Here is a 19448-nt window from a genome sequence, read left to right on the forward strand (position 1 = left end):
AAAATGAAAACAAAAAAAAAAAAAAAAAAAAAATATATAAATATATATATATAATTAATAAAAAATGATATATAATTCAAATTAAATTTAAAATAAAATGAAAAAAAAAATACAAAACGGAAAAATATTCTATATAATATAGAACACGGACACAAAAAAAAAAAAAAAAAAAAAAATTCATAAGACTCACATTTTGATTATGGCATTATATATATATATATATATATATATATATATACATATTTTAATATGTTAACATTTTACTTTGATCCATATATTTATTTAACCTATGATTATTTAAGAGAATGTTCATAATATAATCTCTATATAAATTATCTATGTCAATATACTTATTAAAATATTTATATTTATAATAATGTATTGAATAATATACAAGATAGTTACATCTCCACAGAGATCGTGATATTTTTCTTATATATTTAATAAACTGTTTATTTTCTTTCGTATTATTATAAACATAAATAACGATATGAAGTATTTTACTTTTTTTTTTTCTGTTTGTATTATAATTATCTTTACTTTGTTCATGTGTGTTACAAGTATTGGTATTTGTATGTGTTGAGTTGTTATTATGATTATTAATATATATTTTATTTATATACATGTTATTATATGTATTGCTATTATTACTTTGGATATTATTATGATGAATTTGATCAGTTTCATTTATATCTTTTTTTTGATTCATCTCATTAATCAGTTTTGAATATGTTTCGTTAATAAATTTAATTTCGTCATGATCATTAAATTTAAAATAAATGCTGCCCATTCTTTTTCTTCTTCTTCTCATCATTCCTTGAAAATTAAATAAACTTTGTTTAAGATAAGCTTCTAGAAATGTTAGTGCACACAGTAGATGTGATAAACATATATCTAAAATACAAAAGGTTTTTAGATTTTTATTTTTTATTAAGAGAAGTAACCATAAAAAAGGACTACTCAAACTATAATTAAATAAAGAAAAATGTTCTAAATTTAAATTATTCAATAAACAAATAATATTTTTTCTTCCTTTTTTTTCTTCATTTTCTAAAATATTTTTAAAAAGATACAAAATTTCTACACTCACATTCTTTTTATATTTATGATTTTCTATTGGCCAAATGTATCCTCCTCTTTTTAATTTTTTCATTTTCTTTTTATTATTATGAACAGAAGAGTTTTGTTCTTCCTTTGCCTGGAAATTATAATTATCGCAATTATTTTTATCACCTATTAATTCACTGTCGGCTTTTAATTCACTGTAATCTTTTAATTCACTGTAATCTTTTAATTCACTGTAATCTTTTAATTCACTGTAATCTTTTAATTCACTGTCACCTTTTAATTCACTTTCCACCATTTTTGTGATATCATCTCCTTTTCTGTTGTTATTATAACTTTCAATATTTTGATTACATGACCAACTTGGTGATCGCTCAACAATATATTTTGTGCTCTCATCATCTGTGTCGTATTTTATATAATTTCCATCCGCATAATATATTGGAGCATTTATATGGTTTACATATATATTATCTAGATATGAAGGAGTTATGAATACCTTGTTGTCATTATTTTTTATATGAAGTTCATAATTATTAATTGCTTCATCTTCAAAAATTTTTTGAAAAGATGAAGCACTATTACATGTATGCTTTAATTGTCTATCCATTAATTTTATAACTTCATACATTCTTTTATTATACTCTAAGAATATATTTTTTTTTTTATTTTTTATATGATACGTTTTATCTTTTTCATCTTGTCCTTCAATTTTTTTTACATTAATATATTTTGTAAAAATTTCTTGTCCATTTCCATATAAAAAAAATGATATGAGCATATTATAAAAATAAAAAAAATAATCATATGAATAAATATTTAAAATATTGAGAGATGGCATGTTTATTGGAATAAACATTTTAATCATATCATAAGTTTGAATACCTGATAAATTTAAAACTTTCAAATTTATAAGATTATTTACATAAGGACTTAAATTTGTTTCTTGTTTATAATTTTTTATTTTTTCAAAACATTTCTTATTACAATTATAAACTATACTAATATGTTCACATAACATATGTAATTTATTTTTATTAGTTATAGGAAGGTTTTTTTTTTTTTTTTCATTTTTTACAAACTTATCGAATAATTTTATTAAATTCTTTTTTTCATTAGATACTATATTATTATCTTCATCCTTATAATTTTTTTCCTTATTAATATTAAAATTATTAATTTTTTTGGAGTTTAATTTTATATGGTATTCTTTTGTATTCGTATATGTAACTTTAGTGAATATTTCATTATTGTCGTTTAGATCTAAATGTTCTTTTATATGAATTTTTTCTAGAGAAGAGTCCTTTTCATAATATATCTCTTGATTAGTATAAGATTTATTTTCTACTACATTTGTATTTTTATTTGATATATATGTTTGAGAATCAGTTGGAAATTGTGTATGTATAAAAATTTCACTATCAATAGAATATTGAGTACTAGTAGATACTTGTTTATCTAAAGATGATTTAATATCTATTGGTAATTTATTACTTTCAAATAAGTTTATATCTACATCCATTTTTGTTTTATTTAAAAAATGTTCTTCCTCATGTTCACATCTTTTGTTGTTCAGCTGATCTTCTACTTTTTCATCACATTTTTCACATTTTTTTTTTTTTTCCTTTTTAGGTACCTTTCGTTGACTTGATATATATTTCTGAATTTTTTGTAAATCCTTTTTTGTTACATAATTGAAAGATAGGTTATTAAAAAGAACTTCTTTAGAAAAAAATTCAAAAATGATACTATACGTGGAATATATAAATAAAGGACAGTTAACATCGTTTAAACCATTAATATGTAATTCTTTTAATGTATCTGCATGACTAGCTAATAAAATACTTAAGTCATAAAAATTAGCATTTCTTAAAAATTCCCCTTTTAAAATTATTTTTTGTAAAAATCCTTTTCCTTTTGGAACTAGCTGTTTTTTGTTGATGCCATATTGAGCATTCTTCTTAACTAAAAAGGGTACAAAAGGAAATAAATAAAAACATATACATATATATATATATATATATATATATATATATATATATATATATATATATATATATATATATATATTCATTCATTTATTTATTTGTTCACTTTTACAGTTCTATATCTTATATTATCCTTACCATAGTATGAACTGTCATATATATTTTTTTCATCATTCAGAATTGACAAGAGAAAAGCACTGAATTTATCAGACTTTACAAACTTTACAAATTTTATATAATTATTTAAATTCAAACATGTATTCAATTGATATACATTTTCATCTTTTAAATATTCATAAATATTTTTATTCACAAGTTTCAATTTTAAAGTTTCATTTATTGAAAAAAATTTTATTAGGTTCAAAAAAATGTCATCACAAAATTGGAGAAGGCCACTGTCATTTTTACTGCTCATTATTATCACTTGTCATTATTATATACTAAGAAGTATTTACACATCAACAAGACGAAACAATAAATAAAAAAAAAAAAAATAAATAAATAAATAAATAAATAATTTACATATAAATAAAAAAAAATATATATATATAAAGTTAATAAATTTTTTTTGTAAAGGGTTATACACACATATTCAAAAGAAGTTAAAAAAAAAAAATAAAATAAAATAAAAGTGGAACATAATAATATAAAGAAATGTGTACCTTCAAAATGAATAGAAATGATCAAAAAAAAAAAAAAAAATAAAAATAAAAATAAAAATATATATATATATAATATATTGATTTATAATTTTATAAAAATGTAAAATGATGATGATATTAATTTTCCCTCTTTCCAATTTATTAGTGTGCACAAAAATAAAATAAAATAAATAAAATAAAAATAATTCCCGCTTCCTATTTTATAATTTGAGATAGGGTCCATTCTTTGTTTTTTTCCTTGACATATAAATATATACATACATATATATATATATATATATATATTTATTTTATAAGTTTTATATTTTTCTTTATTCAATTGATATAATATACTATATATAGCATCTTCACATGGGTTTTATTTTCGGGTGATGGTTTTTTATTTTTTTTGAAAAAACGTTCATTTTATGTATCCCATTCCAAAAAAAAAATAAAAATAAAATAAAAATAAAATAAAATAAAAATAAAAATAATGAAATGAAATTTTAATAATATATAATGTACTTGTAGAATTGTATTAATATATATATATATTTTTTTTTTATTTATTATGATGATATATTATTTTATTCACTTATAATCTCATGTTTTAAAATGTGCGGACTAAAAATAAAGCATGCTGAATATAATAATATGATATTGAGCTTTGCTTATAAAATTAAATTTTTGAGATTTTCAAAAAGATATATTTGTCAGTTAGAAAGAAAAATAAAAGGAAATGATGTAATTGTTCAGAGTAGCAATATATTAAAAAGGAAAGAAAAAGACGATGAGGAAAATAATGTGATGATAAAATTTAAGGAGAATATAAATAATTATGATATAGAAAAAGTAATTGATAACAATAAATATCAAGTTGATAATACTTTTTGTGATTATATAATAAAGAGAAAGAAATTTTTAGGTTTCTTTACTTATGATATAAAAAAGTATCAACATAATATTTTATATAAAAAAAGTGATGGATCCCTTTTGGCATATTTATATTCCAATAAAATAAAACCATTAATATATGCGGATAGGATAAGTAATGTATTATATGTGAATTGTATAAATTATATAAATATAAATAAAAATAACAATGTATATAATAAAAATTGTAATGATAATATTCATTTCAATTATAAACAGTCTATTATAAAAGAAAAAAAAAATCTCTTTGATATTTTATATAAAAAGTATAGTTTAGTCTTTTTATTTTCTGATATATCACACATTGATGAAATTAATAAATATTTTATTTATTTTAATAAACAAATCAAAATATCCAATATGGATAATCCCCATAATAATTTTTTATATACTCAACAAATATATCCAAATAGTAAATTTATTAAATTAAGAGATAAACAAAAATCAATACATATATTTTATGGTTACTTATCAAATTATAATTTTATTTTATCCAATTATTTTAGTACTAATTTTTATACAAATTTAAAAAATACATATTTTCCAAATGACAACTTTTTTTATATTAATAATAAATTAAATATAAATGATATGAATGCTTTATTATTACAAGAAGGAAGACAGAACTTACCATCCATTTTATTATTTGATGAATGCTGTTATGTTAGGTATCATATTAAAGGTTTATATACAAACGAATCTGCATATTACCTTTTCAACATATTAAAAAATTTATAACAACAAAGAAAAACTGACACATAAACGGCACGTCATAAAAAAAAAAAAAAAAAAAATATATATATATATATTATATATATTATAAATATTGTATATATATATATATATATCTTTTATTTTGTGTATATTTTATTATTTTATTTCACTTGGGCAAACAAAAATAATAATCTAAACAAACATTATCATAATCATTTATTAATATATAAATTAAAATATATATATAAATATTTACATATATATATATATATATATATTATATTAATGCCATAAATTACATATAATATTACTATATCCCAACAATTGCATATGTGTATTTTTTTTTTTTTTTTTTTTTTTTAAACTTACCAAATTGGAATATTATAAAAAATATATTATATATATGCATGTATATATAATATATATATATATATATTATAATATATATATAATAAAAGGGCATTAACTATTTTTGTACTTTTTCATTTCATATTTATTCTTTACATATTATTTTTTTTTTATCTTTTTTTTTGTAATTAATATGTTAATTTTTTCCTTGTAGGAGGAAATATATTTTTATATGAAAATAATTAAAAAAAAAAAAAAAAAAAAAGACAAATAAAACTATAAAATGTTCCCAACTTATTAAAAATAATGCAAATAAAAAATATATATATATATATATATATATAATTTAATACATACATAAATATATACATATATATGGTAGTTGCCATTTTATATACAAAATGACAATATGTCTTATGTCAATAAAAGTCTGAGCACCTGTGTGAATTCCCTGGTTCTTCATTTGGAATATGTGAAATGTAAAAACTTGAGTAATTATAAAAAGAAGGGGAAATATTATATGATAATAACTTATGATAATGTATTGTTTTATGAAAAAGATTTTTATCAAGTATGTTTCCACATTTTTTTTGATGACATTTTGCAAATATATACTTGTGATGTTTCTAATTATATTCATATAACATTAAAGGACCAAGCAGTAAATTTAAAAAATAAAAATATTCATAGTATTACAACATTAAAGGACCAAGCAGTAAATTTAAAAAATAAAAATATTCATAGTATTACATATATATATATATATATATATATATATATATATTATTATATGTTTATGTTTTATTTTTTATAAGGTTACAAACAATATAGGCATAAAAGGAATGAACAAAAATGCTCTAATTAAACAATTATCTATTGCATATAGTACATTCTATATGTTCCAACTAAATAAAGTTAAATAAATAAAAAAAAAGACATATATGACTTCATTTTTTTTTTTTAAACACATTCTTATAATAAATATGTTATATATTATGTTATATTTATTTTATTTTATTTATTTATTTATTTATTTATTTTATTTTTTTTGTACAATTTTAAAAGAATGTATACGTTCCAATAACAAATGAAACATATGAGGAAAGAAGAATTCGAACTGGACATTTTGAAAAACCAAAAATTGATACATCAATACAGCCATTTATAGGGTTAACAAATAAATATATAAAATATGTATGATTATATTATATATATGATTTGTATTTTATTATCATAAATTTATTATTATTTTTTTATTTTGTAGTTATAAAAAGGTTGTGTTTGATGATTACTTTTTTTTCATTCGAAAATCATTTCAAAGTAAGAAGGGGGGTGTGGAAAGGAAGAAAAAAAAAAGGAAAACAACCCCAAACATAAACATATAAATAAATAAATAAATATATATATATATATATATATATATATATATATATTGTGTGCTTTTTCATTTCATTTTATTTTTAGACTTTATATCCATTTCATGTGAAAGCAACTTTTATGTTGACTACAGAGGTAATGTAATAAAAAAAATTTCAACAAAACCAATAATAAATTTAATAATTCTTCATATATATATATATTAATATTTCATTTAATTTTTTCATTGTAGGGATTGAAATCAGCATAAAAATTGATGATCAAAAAAATATTCTTGAAATAGAACAAGTTATATATATTAAAAAATGTTTATATATATATGTAAATATATATATATATATATATTTAATTTAACGTTTCCATTTTTATAGTCTCCTGATAATAACTTTTTTCAACTATGTAGAAATCATATTAATATTTTAACAGTAATAAAAATAAAAAGATATGAAAAATATATATATATATATATATATATATATATATATATATCAAAACATAGAAGGATATATAAATATATATAAATATAAATATATATATATATATATATTTTCTTTGTAGAATGATTCAAAATGTCCTTTAATCATAAGAAAAAATGTTTATAATAAAAAAATGAACTTGTCTGATGACCTTGCCAAATGGTCAGGCTATGAGGTAAAGTTGAAAAAAAAAAAAAATATACGTATATATATATATATATATATATATATATATTCATTGGTGTTTTAAAAAAATATATATTTTATTCATTCCTTATATAATTACGTTGCTCATAAATTTTTTTTCTCTTTTCATTTATCAGATATATTTTAAAAATGAAACACACACAGTAGTCTGTATAATTTTTAGGAGAACATGTGAGGAAATATATATATATATATATATATATATATATATATATATATATGTGTTTATTTATTATATATATATATATGTACATTTTTTTTTTTTTTTTATTGTGAAAAAAAATTAATTTTTTAGTTATACCACCCTTACTTGATAAAAGGCAAGACATATTTATTACCTTTAAAATATCTCATGAAAATCAACAAGGTTACATATATAAGCATATAAAAAAAAAAAAAAAAAAATTCAAGTTATAAGAACCTATAAATTATAAATAAACACATAATTATATTTATTTTTCTTTTTAGAATTTAATGTAAGTGATAAAGATTTATATGATGAAGTGTATATTGTATCAAATTCAATTACACCCAATGAAATACATAATACTTAGTAAGATTAAGAAAATTATATATAGAACTACACAAAGAAGGAATCACATAACTATAAATATTAACAATATGTGTGTATATTTATATGTGTATATATATTTATATGTGTATATTTATTTATATATGTGCGTTTTTTATAAATTTCTTTATTTTTCCTTTTAGTTATGTCAACCTGATTCAAGCACAAGTAGATGCCCTCATTTATGATTCTAATGTTTATGAATACTTTGAAACTATTATAAAAATAAAGGTTAAATGAAAAATATATATATATATATTTATATTTATATTTATTTATATATATTTATTTATGTTCATTGCGTAGCCCTCCTACTTTGAATATATAAAAATGTTTTTCAAGTCCATGTTAATTATCTTAAAAGAAGGAGAAGTAATGATCGATTCAGGTTACTAAAAACAAAAATAGGAAATAAATATATTAATCATTTTGTATGTGCCATATTTTAATATGTGTTCATATATTTATATATAGATATAATAGAATTTTTGGGAGAAGACACAAAAGTGGAAAGAAATCTTGAATACCTACTGAACGTTATAATGAATAAAATAACAGGTTATCAAAAAAAAAAAAAAAAAAAGAAAAAAAAAAGTTATGAATATATATATATACCTTTATATATATTTTTTATGATAGGCTTAAATTTGTTAGATACTCATAAAAGTGAAAAAATAAAAATTAACAAATTTTTGCATCGCCTTTCGGATTACTTGATATATTGCCTTGATTCAGGCTTCATATGTAAAATAAAAAAAAAAAAAAAAAAAAAAAATATATATATATATATATATATATACATGCCAATAAGAAAAAAAATATTATATGTACTTATACCTTATTCTTAATATATATATATATATATATATATATATGTTGTTCCTTTTTTGAAGCGCATAAATATAATGTAACCGATTTTATAAACGGATGTCTATCTATAAACAAAGACAACAAATTGGTACATATTAACAAAAAAAAAAAAAATAAAATAAATAATAGATCATATTTTATAATATATATTAATATTTAATATTATTTATACTAATTATATTGTTTAATATATATATATATTTTATTTTTTTTTTTAGACTATTGATAGTATAGTTAATTTTTTTCTACATTTACGAGAAAGAGATTACAGCAACAGATACGAATTGAATTGTCTGGAATTTTTAAAAGAAGATGAATCAAATGATATTGAAATAGAAAAATTGCTAGATAGTAAAAAATATTATATCAACGATTTTTTTCTTTTTTATTTACATCAGTGTGGTTATATAAACAAATATTATTATTATAAAGATGATAATAATTATAAGAAAATAATATCATATATTTTAAAATATGGGAAAAATTTTGAAATAAAAAAAAAGATATGTAAAAATTTATTAATATTTTCAAATGATTATAAAAATAAATATATACCTTTAGTAAATTCAATGATATGTTTTTTAAGTTTTAATTATTATGAGAAGAATTTCTGTTTATTTATATTAAGTACATTAATAAATATTACAAATAATAATGATGAATTAAAAAATAGATTAATTGAATTAAATATTAGTACATTGTGTAATTTTTTAATATTATTAAATGATATAGATATTACAAATAAAATTATTTTATTATATATTAATTTATGTAAAGAACAATATATGTGTGAAGATTTTATAAATAAAGGACTTCTTATACATTTTTTAGACATACTATTTCGTTATTATTATATTGATTTATATATAAAAAAACAAATATGTATTAATATATTATGTATTATTGGACATATATTTAATTGTAAAAAATATTATATATTCATATTAAATTATTATAATGGTTTATTACAGCTAGCCATTTATATTTATCAAACAACAGATTTTATTCAATTCGATAAATTAAAATTAATTTTCTTTTTTAAACAAATATCACAACATAGTTATATCATCAAAGATAAAATTTGTAAACATATCATACCATTAGTTATAAAAGAAATCTATTTATATATTAACAAAGATTTTATTTATTCTTCTCTACATTTAATTAATACATTATCAGATTATAAAAATAATTGTTTGTATCTTCAAAGAGTCAAAATTTTTTATCTATTCAATTTTATCAAGCAACTCAAAATTTTGGATCTTTATCAAAAAGTGGAGCAATTGGAAAACAAACTCAAGAAAAATCTTAACATAATTTAATATAAAAAGTTTGTAAATAAAAAAAAAAAAAAAATAAAATAAAATAAATACAAGTGACACACAAAAAAAAAATATATATATATATGCATATATATACACATAAAAATATATATATATATATATATATGTATGTATTTAACGTGTTTATTCGAATTTTTTTTCTGCGATTATGATTGACTGCCCCTAGACAAAACAGAAGAATGAAAAATATATATACATATATATTAATACATACATAATATTATATGTATTTATGTATTTATTTATTTATTTACTTACTCTTTTTGTAGTGTCCTTTTTATTATTCCAGTATTCATATGGATAAGCGTCCTTCCCATTTAACCATCGAAGGATTTTCAAGAAATGATTCACCTAAAAAAATAAAGCATTATATATATATATATATACATTTTTTTTTTTTTTTTTTTTTTTTTTTTTTTTTTTTTTTTTTTTTTTTTTTTTTTTTGTAGTTACATCTTTAATGTCACATATATACTTAAAAATATTCCACATCAATATTAGATAAAGAGATACAAATGTAAAAGGCATGAAAAATAAATAAAATATTTCAAACTTAGTAAAATAGTTTAATGCATATATCTCTTTCTCTTTATCTTTATTTTCTATTTTATTCTCTATAATATTTTTTTTCATTATAACTGACTTATTTACATTTTTTATGTATAATGTTTTTAAAGATTTGAATTTTCTAAAAAAAAAAAATGGTTTTCTTTTTAAAAGTTTTCTACAAAAAAAATTTGTCATCTTTTTTTCATATTGTTATATATGTAAATATAAAAATAAATAAATATATTATATATAGAGAATAAACATATTGAAAAAAAAAAATATATATATATAATAGGATTTAAAAAATAAAAAAGAAAAAAAAAATTAAATATTCAATGAAAACCCCATTTTAAAAATTTTTATATCTCATTTTTTCAATGTAAAAACAAATTTTGAAAATATTTTCTTCTTAGCAAATGATCTACAAAATAAAATAAATACAAAAGTATGTAATAATATATATATATATTGTTATTTTTAGAAAGTGAAAATCCCTTAGGGGGTGTATGTATGTATATATATATATATATATATAATTTTATTTTTGTATGTCATATTAAAATAACATATATTTATTATATAAATATTTATTATCAATATGTGTATATTTATAAATTTGTCATAGTATTATTTTCCTAAAATATTATTTTATATTTCATTTATTTATTTATAAAAAAAAAAAAAAAAAAAAAATTATACCTTTAAGATCCATTTTTCTATTGGGTGTGTTATCTTTTGTTTCTTCGCAAATTATATTTAAACTGTCGCCCTATAAAAAAAAAAAAAAATTATAATATAATGTAAAGAATAACCATATATTTAAATTTTAAAAATATTTTTTATTTTATTTTATTTTTTTATTACATTTTTTAATTTATCATATGCTGCTTGAAATTTTTCAAACATTTTTTTCCAGGTGTTAATACTATAAGTATTTACAATTTTTTTTGTTATAGGGCAGTAAATATTGGCTGTCATATCTTTATTCTCAATAATTTGATTATTATATATATCAAGCGTTATCCCATTTTTACAAATATCAGTAGAATAAAACTATTAAAAATAAAAGAATATAAAATATGAACACAATTAATAGAAATTTATAAAATATATAAAATATATAAAATTTTTATTTTATTTTATTTTTTGTATATGTGTATCTGTCTGTATACCTCAAAAAAGCCATACAACAATTTTGAAACATCTTCTTTGTTTTTCTGAAGGTTCGGAAATTTATTTCTTATGTCTCTAAAATGGGAATAAATTAGAAAATTAAAAATAAAATAAAATAAAATGTTATATATATATATTTATATTTATTTATTTTTTTATTACTCTATGTTGGTGTAAAAAGGCATTTCTACATGGTCTTGCAGAAAAAAATCTATAAAATGCAACATGAAAAATATTACATATATTTTAAAATCAAAAAAACTTGTCGTTTCATTTATAATTATGTATTATTTATTATATAAATTTTTTTTTTTTTTTTTTTTTATACATTCACTGTTAATGTCAAACGACTCTGCATTTTCCCTTTCGATGGACCTATAGACAAAATATAATGAAAAATATATATTAACATATAAATATATAAAACATTTTGTACAATAAAACAATAATTATGTTATATATTCATATCTTACTTATATGATGGTAATAAGGGATTATTTATATTTTGAAAAAAATAATATGTTAATAAAAATAAGGCGTATGAACTGAATGTACCTTGAGACCTTTTCAAAAAAAAAAAAAAAAAAAAATATACATACATATATATATATATATATATATATATATTTTCACAACAGTTAAAATGACATATTAATATTGTGCCTTAATAAAAATCACGCACATATATATTACCTGTTGTTGATATTTTTTTGCTTAGCCCAATATTTTATTATTCTATTTATAATAGTAACCCTCTCATCTATATTACAAATAGATGACACAAATTTTGTATTCACTATTGCTACAGTATTATTTATACTAATATCACAGATGTTCGTTTCTTCTTTATATATTTTAGCTATTGGAACAGAAGCTTTAATTATATTTATAGTTAATGATGGATATATTAAATTAATTGCACTTTTAATAACTTTTAATATGTATAGATATGAATTCTTATCTTCACAATTCTCCACTACTATACAACAATCAATATCTGAATTTTTTATCCTATAAAATAAAAATTATAACACATAGGCATTATTTAAAAAAAAATAATATATATAAATATATTTATATTATTGTAAAATACATTTTTTATGAACGTTCAGAATATATTCTTCGATTTGTTCTTTTTTTTGGCTAGTTAGCTAGCTATCTAACTGTTACATATATATATATATATATATATATATATATTTTTTTTTTTTTTTTTTGTTAATACCAAATATTATTTTCACATGATCCAATAAAATAAATTTTCCCTTTCAAGTTTGGTTTGATTGCACTTTTCAATAATAGGAAAATTTCTTCTTTTTGTTTGTCGATAAAACAATTTTCGGTTAACTTTTTATGAACATCTACAATTTCATGTTTTAAATTTGTCTGATTTAAAAAACTATTGGTTAATTTAATTTTATTATTAACTTTAATATTTTTGTCTGATATAGAAATATTATGATGCGTTGAATAATGTCTACAATTATATGTTGAAATTTTTTTTACATTATAAATTAGATTGTTTAATGTTTTATATTTATAATTGATTTTATTGTTTTTTATTTGTGTGTCATATATATTTTCTTTATCTATATTTGTTTGAAAAGGTTCATGTTCTTTTTTCTGTGTGATTTTTAATAATATGTTGCAAAAATATTTCTTCTTTTGTTCAATTTTTTCTAAAAAATTATTTTTTATAATTGGAGGATGCGTTTTTTGAAAACACGCATTGATATAGTTATTTTTAAAAGATGTTTTCATTTTTCACACTTTAAAAGTGTCAACCTTCTATTCTCATTCATTTTAAAAAAAAAAATAAAAAAAATAAATATAGAATAAAATTTTATATAAATGAATAGATATGTTAATATATTTTTTTAAAAGATTTATATTTTGAATTGTATTTTTAAATAAAATTTTTAATTAATTCTAAAATAATACATATATATATATATATATATATATTTATATTTATATTATAACAAATGTAAATGATAAATATACAAAGTGTAACTTTTACCTTATGTATATATTATCTTCATAATATATAAAAACAAATGTAGATTCTTATTTTCCCATATATAAACAAATTAAAGCAACTTTTTTTTTCATTTTAAACATAGTAAGGAAAATATTAGATATCCCATATAAAAAATAAGGAGAAAATAAATACATTAAATTTTTAAATCATGTTGAAGGGGTACAAAATATATGTAATTTGGGGAAAAAAAAAAAAAAATAATAATAATAAAACAAATAAATATAAATATAGAATCCTTTTATATTTTTAAAATGTTATGCTTTTTATAAATATAACAATTAATCAAACAAGTACAAAATATATCCCTATTAATATTGCATATATATATATATATATATATATATATATATATAATATATTATATATGTTGGAAAAAAAAATTAAAACCTACATTTATAATAATTTAAATAAATCTATAAAAAAATTTTAATTATATTAAATGTGGTAATTATATATATATATATATATATATATATATATATATATATATATATATATATATATAAATATATATATATATATATATATATATATATATATATATATGTATAATTTTATTTTTTATTTTTTTTTTTTGACGTCAAAAAAAAATATTGTGTAGATTCAAATTTGAAAAAATTAATCAGTGTTAATATATACAAATTAAAAGAAAAAATTTAAAACTTAAAAATTAAAATATATATATATATAATTATTTTATTAATAATTAATAAAATGGATAATTATTTGTAAAATAATTTGACACAAGAATTGCATACATTATATATACATATATATATGTATGCGACATTAAAAAGATAAACATTCTCAAAAAGAAAAAAAAATATATATACATCAATATAATATATATATATATATATATATATATATTTATATATATTTATAGACGCAGTGATACAATGAAGTTGTTCAATAGGATAGATATATTTATATTATATATTTTTTTTTTTTTCATGATGTATTTTTTTGCTTTAATATTTCATCAAGATCATTTTTGCTGACTTGTTCATATCTTGAAAATTCCATGGTATATGTACCTTGTCCTTGAGTAATAGCTCTAATTTCATTTATATAATTAAACATATGTTTTAATGGTATATCTGCATAAATATATATAATATTTAAGTTATTAACAATATTATTTACTAGTCCCTTTCTTTTTGTAATACTAGTTAAAATATTACTTTGATGTTCATAATTGGAAATAATTTCCACAAGCATAATAGGTTCTAGAAGAACTGGACAGAAATTTTGATAATTTTCTTTGATTAGATTAATGGTAGCTTTTTTAAAAGCTAAATCATTACTATCAACTTCATGAATTTTACCACCTATTAATCTCATTTTCATATTGATAATTTCAGAATTGTATAGATATCCTTTTTCAATTTGTTCTTTAAATGCTTTTTCTATGGAGAGTATAAAATTTTTTGGTAGATCATTTCCTATAACTTCATTGACAAAAGTACAATGTGTAGTATCATTATAATTATCTGATATGGTTTCAAAAATAGCATGTACATGTGCATATAATCCTGCTCCTCCTTTTTGTTTTTTATATGTATATGAGCATTCAAAAGGTTTAGTAATTGTTTCTTTAAAATTAATTTTTGGATTTTTTAAATTGACATTAATATTAAATTCTCTTTTTAATCTTTCTTTATATATTTCTAATTGTAATTCTCCTATACCTTCAAAAATTGTTTCTTTTGTTTGTTCATCTGTTTTTACATAGAAGGTTGGATCTTCTTTTGTAAATTTATTTAATGCTTTCGTCAGTTTTGTCATATCACCTTTTTTTAAAATTTCAACAGCAACCGATATAACAGGTTTAGGTATGAAAATATTTAATAAATGTAAATTGCTGTTGATACCATTTGTATAAGTTGTTCCTGTTGAACCGTTAATACCACTAATAGCAACTATATCTCCTGCACATGCTTCATTGACTTCTTGAGCCATATTAGAATGCATTTTCATAATTTTTTTTATTACTTCTTTTTTGTTTGTCATCATATTTGTTATCATTTCTTTTTTTTTTATTTTTCCTTGATATATTCTGAAATAGCTCATTTGCCCATATATGGCATCTTCTTGTATTTTGAATAAGAATCCTACCATGGGTAGATTATTATCACATAATAATTGGACCTTTTTCCTCGATTTATTCTTAGCATCTTGATATTCATCTTTATGTGTATAATCAAAATTATTATTATTATTATTATTATCATTATTGTTGTTGTTATAATTTATAACAGTTTTGTCACTGTGACCGTCACTTTGATATGGTGGTGCATTTTCCATGTCATTGTCGATATCATTATTTTTTTTTTTTTCGTCTTGTATATCTGAATATATATATCCATAATTATTTATTTCTTTTGGTGAGGGTAAAAAGTTACATACATAATTCAACAAAATTTGAACACCTACATTATTTTTGGCACTTCCTAAACATATAGGAGTAACTAGATTTTTAATAGTAGATTTACGAATAGATAAATAAATATCATTTTTACTTATATCATTAATATCATTATTTAAATATATTTCAGCAAATTCATCATCTACATCTGCTAATTTTTCAAATATACGATTTCTTAATAATTCCATCATTTCAAATGAAAATGAATTATCTATTGATAATATATCTTCTTTATTATTTATTTCATTTAAAATAATACCATTTTTTCCTTTGAATAAGTAACCTTTTCTATCAATTAAATCATATACACCTTTAAATTTTTGTTCAATTCCTATAGGCATTTGTAATAATATAGTATTTAAATTTAATCTTTTCTCAATAGTATTTAAAGTCCTTTCAACGTTAGCACCATCTCTATCTAATTTATTTATAAATAATATTCTAGGTATATGATATCTATCCATTTGTCTATTTACTGTTAAGGTTTGACTTTGAACTCCTGAAACTCCACATATAACTAGAATTGCTGAATCTAAGACACGTAAAGATCTCTCAACTTCTATAGTAAAATCAACATGACCAGGAGTATCAATAATATTTATATTATATTTTTTATTATTTACATCCCATACACAATTCGTAGTAGCTGATTGAATAGTTATACCTTTTTCTCTTTCTAATTCCATAGAATCCATAGTTGCACCTACCCCATCACTACCACGTACTTCATGTATACTTTTTATTTTACCTGTGTAATATAATATCCTTTCTGTTAATGTAGTTTTACCAGCATCAATATGAGCACTTATTCCTATGTTTCTAAAATTATTTATAGAGTATGATGAAAACTTACATAAAGGCCTAAAATAAAATTCATAAACTTTATAAGGAATATTTTTTTCAAGATATCGCATTCCATTATTTTTATATAAAATGTGTTTCAAAATAATCATTATAAGGAAAATATATCTAAAGTGTTATTATGTGCGCATATAAGCATAATATGATATATATAAAAAAAAAAAAAAAAAAAAAAAAAAAAAAAATATATTTTTTTTTTCAATATGTATGCGTATATATTTATATATTAACAATTAAATATATAAATAATATATATATATATAATGTGACATGACTAATTAAATATTAAATCACATTTAGAAATAATACATAAAAAAAAAATAAATATCATATATATGTGATAATATTTATCAAAAAAAATATATATATATTCTTATATGCACATATACAAAAAAAAAAAAAAAAAAAAAAAAAAAAAAAAAAAAAAAAAAAAAAAAAAAAAAAAAAAAACACGGTGATAAATTATAAAGGAAGAGTTTACAAAAAATGGATTGGAGGGAGCTAAAAAAAAAAAAAAAAAAATATAAAAATAAAACAAAATAATTACATAAAAATATTATATATATATATATATATATTTATTTATATTTATATTTATATAAATAACCTTCTTTAACTTGTTTTATTTTATTTTATCCTTATACTTAACATTTATATATTAATACATTTTTTTTTAGTGTTTTCTCGTTTTAGAAGTAATATGATAGTATAATAGAACGTATTATAAAAAATAAAAAAATTAGCGACATAATACTTTTTTATCATTTATTGTTTATTTAGAAAACTATGGATTACGAACTGTATTTAATTTCAAATATTATGGGTAACACTTTTTTAAGCATACAGATATATATATATATATATATATATATATATTATAATATTTATAAAACTACCATTTTAACTTTTATTATTTTTTTTTTTTTTCAGGCATTTTGATTGTAATATTAATTTTTGTTTTTCACTATTTATATTCCGATATAGATGATTAAAAATAACATATACGGAGAAATTATAAAATATATATATAATATATATATATTAATTTTTTTTTTTTCTTTTTTTTCATGATAAGGAAGAAGATTGCTCTATAACATTATATTCATTGATATTATAAATAAATATATTAACATAATAAAATATTATTTTTTATATGTTGTATAAAATATTTTCCCTTTTTGAAATACAAACAAATGATTTAATTTTGTTTTATTTTGTTTTGTTCTGTTCTTTTTTTTTTTTTTTTGGTTTTTCCCCTTTAGTCGTCTTTTATTGTAATATATTTTTTTAGTATATTTAATATAACCATATTGACATTTTATCGTGTCCTTTTTTTTTTTTTTTTTTTTTTTCTTCATCTACCTTTTTTTATGTAACAAACATGAAAGATAACGAATTCGTTGGGGGAAAATTAAAATTGAAAAAGGATATTTTTAAAAAGGATGAAAAAAAGGGAAAGAAACAAAAAAAAGACAAAAATAACAAAAGGGGAAGTGAATTAAATGAAAAAAAAAAAAAAAACTCAGAGAAAGAATATATACATGAGAATAATGATCCAAATAAAAATGTTAAAGAATTAATAGATGGTGAAGACAAATTAAATGACATATTAAATATGAACATGACAGAATCAGAAAAAGCATATCATTTAGTTTTAAAAAAAAGAGAAAAACAAAGAATTGAAAATATTCTAAAGGAAAGTTATCGTGATCGTTTACAAAAATTTAATGATAATTTGGCTTCCTTAAGTGAACATTTTGACATACCAAAGGTAGGACCAGGATAAACAAAATAAAACATAAAAATAAATAGAGAAAAAAAAAAAAAAAAAAAAAAGAGACAGAGAGAGAGATAGAAATGAAA

At 18.3% G+C, this 19448-nt stretch overlaps 7 protein-coding genes across 7 annotated transcripts; 3 read left to right on the forward strand and 4 right to left on the reverse strand.

Moving 5' to 3' along the window:
* Positions 1 to 244: 244 nt before the first annotated feature.
* Positions 245 to 3468, reverse strand: PGSY75_1232500 (putative CG2-related protein; the record flags this gene model as incomplete). Its single annotated transcript, XM_018786898.1, has 2 exons — positions 245 to 3030; positions 3192 to 3468. The coding sequence occupies 2 exons, from the start codon at positions 3466 to 3468 to the stop codon at positions 245 to 247; spliced, it is 3063 nt and encodes a 1020-aa protein (XP_018640763.1).
* Positions 3469 to 4309: 841 nt separating this feature from the next.
* Positions 4310 to 5365, forward strand: PGSY75_1232600 (hypothetical protein; the record flags this gene model as incomplete). The annotated part of the gene is made up of 1 exon (XM_018786899.1): positions 4310 to 5365. One exon carries the CDS (start codon positions 4310 to 4312, stop codon positions 5363 to 5365), a length of 1056 nt encoding a protein of 351 aa, XP_018640764.1.
* A 733-nt stretch (positions 5366 to 6098) lies between these two features.
* Positions 6099 to 10512, forward strand: PGSY75_1232700 (hypothetical protein; the record flags this gene model as incomplete). The annotated part of the gene is made up of 17 exons (XM_018786900.1): positions 6099 to 6350; positions 6505 to 6603; positions 6755 to 6858; positions 6954 to 7009; positions 7154 to 7201; positions 7299 to 7354; positions 7438 to 7491; positions 7625 to 7717; positions 7866 to 7920; positions 8045 to 8116; positions 8218 to 8302; positions 8464 to 8551; positions 8627 to 8708; positions 8795 to 8878; positions 8960 to 9064; positions 9214 to 9278; positions 9409 to 10512. The coding sequence occupies 17 exons, from the start codon at positions 6099 to 6101 to the stop codon at positions 10510 to 10512; spliced, it is 2502 nt and encodes an 833-aa protein (XP_018640765.1).
* A 144-nt stretch (positions 10513 to 10656) lies between these two features.
* PGSY75_1232800 (hypothetical protein) lies at positions 10657 to 11277 on the reverse strand (the record flags this gene model as incomplete). Its single annotated transcript, XM_018786901.1, has 3 exons — positions 10657 to 10695; positions 10792 to 10884; positions 10987 to 11277. The coding sequence occupies 3 exons, from the start codon at positions 11275 to 11277 to the stop codon at positions 10657 to 10659; spliced, it is 423 nt and encodes a 140-aa protein (XP_018640766.1).
* Positions 11278 to 11456: 179 nt separating this feature from the next.
* PGSY75_1232900 (putative nucleotidyltransferase) lies at positions 11457 to 14016 on the reverse strand (the record flags this gene model as incomplete). The annotated part of the gene is made up of 9 exons (XM_018786902.1): positions 11457 to 11503; positions 11782 to 11851; positions 11947 to 12135; positions 12255 to 12330; positions 12418 to 12466; positions 12584 to 12630; positions 12729 to 12818; positions 12949 to 13266; positions 13481 to 14016. The coding sequence occupies 9 exons, from the start codon at positions 14014 to 14016 to the stop codon at positions 11457 to 11459; spliced, it is 1422 nt and encodes a 473-aa protein (XP_018640767.1).
* A 1231-nt stretch (positions 14017 to 15247) lies between these two features.
* Positions 15248 to 17677, reverse strand: PGSY75_1233000 (elongation factor G; the record flags this gene model as incomplete). The annotated part of the gene is made up of 1 exon (XM_018786903.1): positions 15248 to 17677. One exon carries the CDS (start codon positions 17675 to 17677, stop codon positions 15248 to 15250), a length of 2430 nt encoding a protein of 809 aa, XP_018640768.1.
* A 1289-nt stretch (positions 17678 to 18966) lies between these two features.
* PGSY75_1233100 (conserved protein, unknown function) lies at positions 18967 to 19371 on the forward strand (the record flags this gene model as incomplete). Its single annotated transcript, XM_018786904.1, has 1 exon — positions 18967 to 19371. One exon carries the CDS (start codon positions 18967 to 18969, stop codon positions 19369 to 19371), a length of 405 nt encoding a protein of 134 aa, XP_018640769.1.
* Between the last annotated feature and the right edge of the window lie 77 nt (positions 19372 to 19448).

Source organism: Plasmodium gaboni, chromosome 12 (genome assembly GCF_001602025.1).
Source record: "Plasmodium gaboni strain SY75 chromosome 12, whole genome shotgun sequence".
NCBI classification, from domain to species: domain Eukaryota; phylum Apicomplexa; class Aconoidasida; order Haemosporida; family Plasmodiidae; genus Plasmodium; species Plasmodium gaboni.